Below are 7,226 nucleotides of genomic sequence, written 5' to 3' on the forward strand. Positions count from 1 at the left end.
TAAGCTTCTGTGAAAATTACTCTGCTTTCCTTTGAAATCATCCACCAGTTACAGGAGAGGCTGGCATGGGGGTGTTGACAAGGGAAAGCCAACATAGGCTTAAAAATCACCCAGATATTTCTCAAAGAAAGTCATATAGCCTGATCATCGACAGTTAATGGGTAAGTGTGCCAAACAAATCTCAGGACAACATTTCTGATACCGTGAAAACACTGACTCTTTCTGTCTGTTGTTGTCCAGATGTGGAGACATGATCGTGGCTGTGAACGGCCTGTCGACCGTGGGCATGAGCCACTCGGCACTGGTCCCCATGCTGAAGGAGCAGAGAAACAAAGTCACGCTGACCGTCATCTGTTGGCCTGGCAGCCTGGTGTAGATTTTGAATTTGGTGTTAAGTCGAACAGCTTCCTTTTTTTTAGGTCTTGGAAAGAAACCCCTTTGGTTTTGTCAAGTTTCTGTTAGGGCCTGCTGACGCAGCTGGGACACACAGGGCCAAACCCACTAGGCTTGTCCTTTTGTTATTAATATTTAAATGCCTCCTCCCCTGAGTTTTGTCACATTTCTCTCAGCTCAGAACCCGTCTTCCCCTAACCCTTGTGGGGTCACATTTTCAGAATCCAGGTTCTCAGTTGTCAGAATGTGAGCTGTAATAAAGAATGAAGTCTGCCCAAACTGTGAGCCAGCCGGCTGCCTCAGGTGGCTTCCAGTAGCTCTGTTTTCAGTCACTGAGTCATAAAATGAGTTTCATGTGCCCGAGACAGGCCAAGTGGGCTGTCACTTGGGTGGCCAGTGCTGTGAGTGGCCGCCTGCTCAGTGTGGAAAAGCCGCTCCCCATTTTCATCTGTGCCAACATTTCAAACGATACTGTTTAAAAGGTCATTTTTCTGGCTTATTTTGTATCTACTTTCATCTCAGTACTCATAGATGAAGACATAAGTCTGAGACTACTAAAGGCATTTTTTTAAAATAATGTACCATTATTAGAATACTGCAGAATAAAAGATAATATTATCCAATGAAAAAAGAATTTGGGAGGTAATTATAGTTTAGTGCTAGAGATGGTAAAAGCTGCATTTACTTGACAGTCTAAAAGATTTCATTTCCAAAGGAATGTTTTGTTATGTAGGAAAATTTTGAAGCAGTTTTTGCTAAAAATCATTTTCTAGAGTTTGTATTATACTTCTATCAGCAAACTTGGCTGGGAATGTTTTTGTGATTTATGCAATTAGATGATAAAAATAAAGGCATATTGCTATTAAATGCACACTCATATATCACAGCTAAGTAGAAGATAGGCCTTTTAAATTTTATTCTCTTGAGTGTTTTAGAAGCCCTTAATTTCCCCCATTATTGCTTTACTTATGTTATACACTTACTTGTTTCAGGAAAAAGTCTGGAAGATATTAATGTCTGAAACCACCTACTCCAGATTTTAAAAAAACCTTTCAATCAGTCCTTGATCACTAGACTGTCTCATGTTTTCTGACATGTTTTTGAAAACTGACCAGCCCATTTTGTTTATCCTTTAATCATCACAGTTGTCCCCTGGAAGAACACATGGAGTGAATAAGAGGAAAGTCTCTACCTTATGGATATTATGTATACTTGAAAAGTTTCATTTATAAACCTAGTTCAGAATCTGAGCTAATTTACAAGTGCCCTCTGTAATAAACGGTGTTAATGATCAGAGAATGTATTTTAGAACACTACAGTATATTGTGAAGCATGACCACGTTACTTTAAAACCTAGCCATTGCATCATTTCTGTAGCGTGTCACAGATTATTCCAGTTAGTTTTTAAATTGTTTTTTTAAACATATCTCTTTACTAAATAAGAAATGGCAACAATGACTGTTATGACACTCTAAGGTCAATAGTTAACCAAGATAGAGTGGAATGCCCCTTGCAGTGTGTTACTATTCTATGGTGACTGGCTTCTGAAGCAGTCTGGTATTGTTACTTGTTACTCTAATTGACATGGAACAAGTTTTTTGTTTTTTTTTTTCCCCTGTTCCCCAAACAGAATTTTGTAGCCCATTTTGCTATTTTTTAAAACATTTTAAAAGAATGTGTCATCCTTGGTGAGTGGCAGTCCATCAGCAAACATCCTGACCACCACTTTGTTATAAATAAAAGGCTTACAGTGGACCCAGGGGCGACTTTTTTCCAATATTATTTTACTGTGGAAATCTTGAAGTCAACTTAAGCTAATTTGGTTTTACTATGAAAGACCAGAGCTTTCGGTCAGAATGATGTTTGGTGATGGAAACTTGTTCATAATTTATTGTTACTGAAAAAAAATACTCAAATCCCCTCATCTCAAGTTAAATGTGTTGATTTGTTCTGTGCCTTCAGTTTACATTACTTCAGGATTTTTCAAATGTGTTTAAATAATAATGTGATAATCATTTAGGATGGAAATAAAAATCATCCTTTCCACAAGAGCAGCAGTGTCTTTTCTTGCACCGCAGGTGCAGACTCGTGTGGTCCTTACTTTTGTTTGTGGCATTGTGTCACACTACAGCATCCCAAGCTCGATGCCTCGGGACCACACATCCGTCTTCTGATTGTCACTGCTGAAGGTGGAGCCCACTCGCTCCCTTCTGACTGTCGGGCTGTCAGCCTGTGCCAGACCTCTGGATGGCGGCCACTGAGCACCAGAAACGTGGCAGGTGCCACGTGCGGAAGTGCTAATACCCTGGATGTATTGTGTAATATAAAGTTATTAACCTCACCAACTTGTTATTTTTTGAATGTGGTTACTAGGAAAGTAAATCTCCAGGGTAGCTAACCTTGCATTTCTGTTGGATGCGACGCTGGTCTCCTCACCCCTTCCTCTCACAGCACCTCTCAGGCGGTCCTCACTGGGGTTTCCATCCTTGTAGAACTTTGGGTACTGCCTGCATTAAAAAAAAAAAAAAAAGGTTATTTTTAGTTGCAAGTTGGTTCCCAGTTTCCTAGTAAGTTCAAACCGAGGCCTCTGGTCCAGCCTCAGTCAGGATTTCTACGGCTCTGCAGCCACACTTACTCCCATCACTCCAGTAGCTGCCCCAGGTCCCCCCCTCACGCACGCTGGTCATCTTCCCTCCTGTGTCCCTGTAATGCTGTCCCTTCTCTGCCTGCTCACATGGTCCCATATTTGGAGGCATAGCTTGAATGCTGCCCACTTTCATCTCCACTCCCCACTTTCGAGAGAATGAACCTCCATGTGATGACTCTCAGCAGGCCTTTGTGTTGGTATTTATTATGGCTCCGATCACCTACTTCTAGGCATAGTTCTAAGCACCATCTTTGATCACCACCTTGGCATTCTGAACACGCTGATGCCCTGTAATCCTATAGTCTGTAGACCAAGCATCCTACTGCTACGTGAAGTGAAGTCGCTCAGTCGTGTCTGACTCTTTGCCACCCCCCATGGACTGTAGCCCACCAGGCTCCTCTGCCCATGGGATTTTCCAGGCAAGAATACTGGAGTGGGTTGCCATTTCCTTCTCCAGGGGATCTTCCCGACCCAGGGATCGAACCCAGGTCTCCTGCATTGCAGGCAGATGCTTTAACCTCTGAGCCACCAGGGAAACCCTACTGCTATAGGGGCCCTGAATTCCAAACCTGAAACATGTTTTCCCAAGCACTTGCCTGCTTCCACTCTTTCAATCCAGACTCCCCTCCATCAGCGTAACTTTAAACCCCAACCCCAGTCATCACCGACCACGTCCTCACCCTGTTCACAAGACCAGTGGTTCTGTGTTCTCAGAATGACAGCCCCACGTGACAGGCTCCCCAACACCTGGCCCTGGCCTTCTCTGCCTCTCTGCTAACCCACCACCCACACCCACCCCCTACCTTCCTGTGTCACTGTGGCTGGCCTGGCTCAAGTGACATCAACTTGAGAAATCATTATCAATCTCTCAGGGTGAGCTCCTCTCTTCTAAAAGATTTTACTAGCCGACTCACTGGAAAAGACCCTGATGCTGGGACAGATTGAGGGCAGGAGGAGAAAGCGTTGACCAAGGGTGAGATGGTTGCATGGCATCACTGACTCAATGGACGTGAGTTTGAGCAAACTCCTGGAGATGGTGAAGGACAGGGAGGCCTGGTGTGCTGCAGTCCATGGCGTCGCAAAGAGTCGGACACAACTGAGCGACAACAAAACTTTTAACAGACATGGATGTGCACTGGAAAACTTGTCAGGCAGATCAAGCAATTTTTAAAACTAGACATTAAATACCAGATTCTGTACCTTCTGAAGAACCCGTTATCCCAGAGGGAAAATGTGGGCCTCCTGGGCTTTTCTGCTTCAGGGTCCCATGAACCACCAGTTGTCAAGTCTCCTTAGGCTTTCCTTGGCTGTGAGGCTCCTCTCGACTTCCCTTGTTGAGGAGGATCTTGAAAGTGTTGAAGAGGATGGTCAGGGACATTGTAGAACATGCTCCATCAGCACTGTCTGCTGTTCCTCGTGATTAGGTGGGTTGTGGTTTGGGGTAGTAAGAACACCATGTCCCCATGCCCCGTCGAAGGTACCTGCTGTTCAGGTTTATGACCCCCGCTGCTGCCCTTGACCTCCTGGCCCAAGTGTGTCCGGCTTCTCCCAGTGAAGTGCTCTTCCTCCAAGCCTCCCTCTCCACCCCCAAGCTCTGTCCCTCCTGTACTGTCGACTCCAGTCACCCCTGCAGTCTAACGTGGGGACCACTGTTGTGGTCCCTCCTTGTCTTCTCCAATTCATCGTTATGATTGTTCTGAACAGACAAGATTTGTTTAGATTTAGTTTATAACTACGTGAAATACAGAAAGGCTGACACCAGCACCGTTAGTAGTGCTACCGTTAGTAGTGGTTCTTATCACCATCATGTCCCACAAGGAACACGAGGAGAAAAGTTACTGACACCCCCATCTTCACCACCACACTATTCACAATAGCCAAGACCTGTAAACCACCTACCTGTCCATCAGTGGCTGAAGATGGTGTATGTAAACAGTGAAATACGGTTCAGCCGTAATAAATAGATCTTCCCATATGGGGCAGCATGGATGGACCCCCAAGGGCATCTCGCTAAGTGAAATAAGTCAGAAAACAAATACCAAACCATCTCATATGTGGAATGTTAAAACAGACTGCCCGAGTTGGGGTGCAGGTGTGGGAGAAACGGGTGAAAGGGATCAAACGGTGTAAACTTGGAGCTGTAAAATAAGTCAGTGGTGGGGGGGAAGGCTTCAGAGGGAGGGGATATTTGTATACATATAGCTGATTCACTGTGTTGATAGAGCAGAAACGACACTGTAAAGCAACCTATGTGTGCTAAGTCGTTTCAGTCATGTCCAACTCTCTGTGACCCCATGGACTGTAGCCCGCCAGGCTCCTCTGTCCATGGGATTCTCTAGGCAAGAATACTGGAGTGGGTTGCCATGCTCTCCTTCAAGGGATCTTCCTCACCCAGGGATCAAACCCACATCTCTTATGTCTCCTGCATTGGCAGGTGGGTTCTTTACCACTAGCACCACCTGGGAAGCCCCACTATATTCCAAAATAAAAATTTTAAAAATATTTAAAAATAAGTCATGAGGATGGAAAGTGCAGCATGGCGACTATAGTTAATACTGTTTCTCTATTTGAGAGTTGCTGAGCAAGTAGATCTTAAAAGTTCTCATCACAGGGAAAAATGTTCTAACTATGCACAGTGATGACATTAACAAGACTTACTGTGGTCATTCTGCAATGTATACAAATGTCAAATCTTGTACACCTGAAGCTAAAGTTGCAGGACAATTATACCTTAAAAAAAAAAAAAAAAGAACACCACATGTAGGAAATAGGCCAGAAGGGGAATAAAGGCAACATATTGACCTAGCCCAGAGGTCCCCAACATCCAGCATCTAATGCCTGATGATCTGAATGGAGCCAATGTAATAAGAATAGAAATAAATTGCACAATAAATGTTTAAATCATCCCGAAACCACCTCCCTACCCCAGTCCGTGGAAAGATTGTCCTCCACGGGACTTCCCTGGTGGCATAGTGGAAAGAAATCTGCCTGCCAATGCAGGGGACACGGGTTTCATCCCTGGTCCGGGAAGATTCCACACGCCCCAGAGAAACAAAGCCCATGGGCCTAGAGCCCATGCTCTACAAGAGAAGCCTCCAAGGTGAGAAAAGTAGCCCCCTCTTGTGGCAACCAGGGAAAACCCACCCACAGCATGAAGACTCAGGACAGCCAAAAGAAAATAAATTGAAAAAAAAAAATTGTCCTCTACAAAATCGGTCCTTGATGCCAAAAAGGTTGGGGACTGCTGACCTAGACAATCTGGCAGCTGGTGCTACAGCCCAGATGTCAGGAGAGGTTTCAGAGAAGTGTGAGTGCAGTGCCGTGGTCACTTGGTTGCCAGCTTCCAAGCTGTCTGAAGTCACTAAAGCAGTTTTTCATTTGCAGGGGATGCAGGGGAGGGGGCAGTTGCAGAGATCATTGTCAGCAGCTTGTCCAGAGCAAGGACAGCTTGTGTTAAGCCCAGAGACAGGTCCCATAGGAAGAGTCGGGAGGCAGGTCTGGAGGATTGGTTTTCAGGCCACGGAGCCCTACAAGACCACGGCGCCTCCAAATTCTATTGCTGCACCTTCCCGATTTCCATTCTCCTGTGTGTTAAAGTGGACTGCTGCTTTACGATTTCTCAAATGGATGTGTGCATGCGTGCTCAGTTGCGTCTGGCTCTTTGCGACCCCATTGACTGTAGCCCTCCCAGTCTCCTCTGTCCATGGGGTTCTCCAGGCAAAAGTACTACAGTGGATTACCATTCCTTTCTCCAGGGGATCGTCCCAACCCAGGGGTTGAACCTGCATCTCCTGCACTGGCAGGTGTATTCTTTACCACTGAACCACCAGGGAAGCCCTCTCAAATGGATAGTTAAAATGAAATCTGAAGTTAACCACCCTGGATAGCTTCTAAGGCCGCATCATCCCATTTATCCTGCCTGAAACTCTAGTGGTGCAGTAAACTCTACCATGTAGAGTGAAACTCCATTCATTCAGATTTAACCAGTTTGCAGTATTAAAGCTTAGAGCTTAAGTAAGATAACTATTCTTAAAGTGCCAAGTGAAGTCAAGGTGTCAGATAAGTGGAGGGCGGGGTGTTGAAGCTGCATGCAGACATACACTGGTTAAATTGCCTTAAATACCCAAGCACCTTCAAGCGATTGAAGGGTTTCTTTTCCACGTGGTTTTTTTAAACAAGAATTTAT

General features: G+C 45.0%; 1 protein-coding gene across 2 annotated transcripts in view; it reads left to right on the forward strand.

The window, feature by feature from the left end:
* Nucleotides 1-2,444, forward strand: part of LNX2 (ligand of numb-protein X 2) — an 89,421-nt gene extending 86,977 nt beyond the window's left edge. For both annotated transcript variants that reach the window (XM_061434895.1, XM_061434896.1), the window contains one exon: nt 241-2,444. In XM_061434895.1, coding sequence (XP_061290879.1) covers nt 241-376 — 136 coding nt within the window. In that variant the 3' untranslated portion in view covers nt 377-2,444. The remainder of the gene's footprint in view (nt 1-240) is intronic.
* The last annotated feature ends 4,782 nt before the right edge of the window (nt 2,445-7,226 follow it).

Source organism: Bos javanicus, chromosome 12 (assembly GCF_032452875.1).
Source record: "Bos javanicus breed banteng chromosome 12, ARS-OSU_banteng_1.0, whole genome shotgun sequence".
NCBI lineage: Eukaryota > Metazoa > Chordata > Mammalia > Artiodactyla > Bovidae > Bos > Bos javanicus.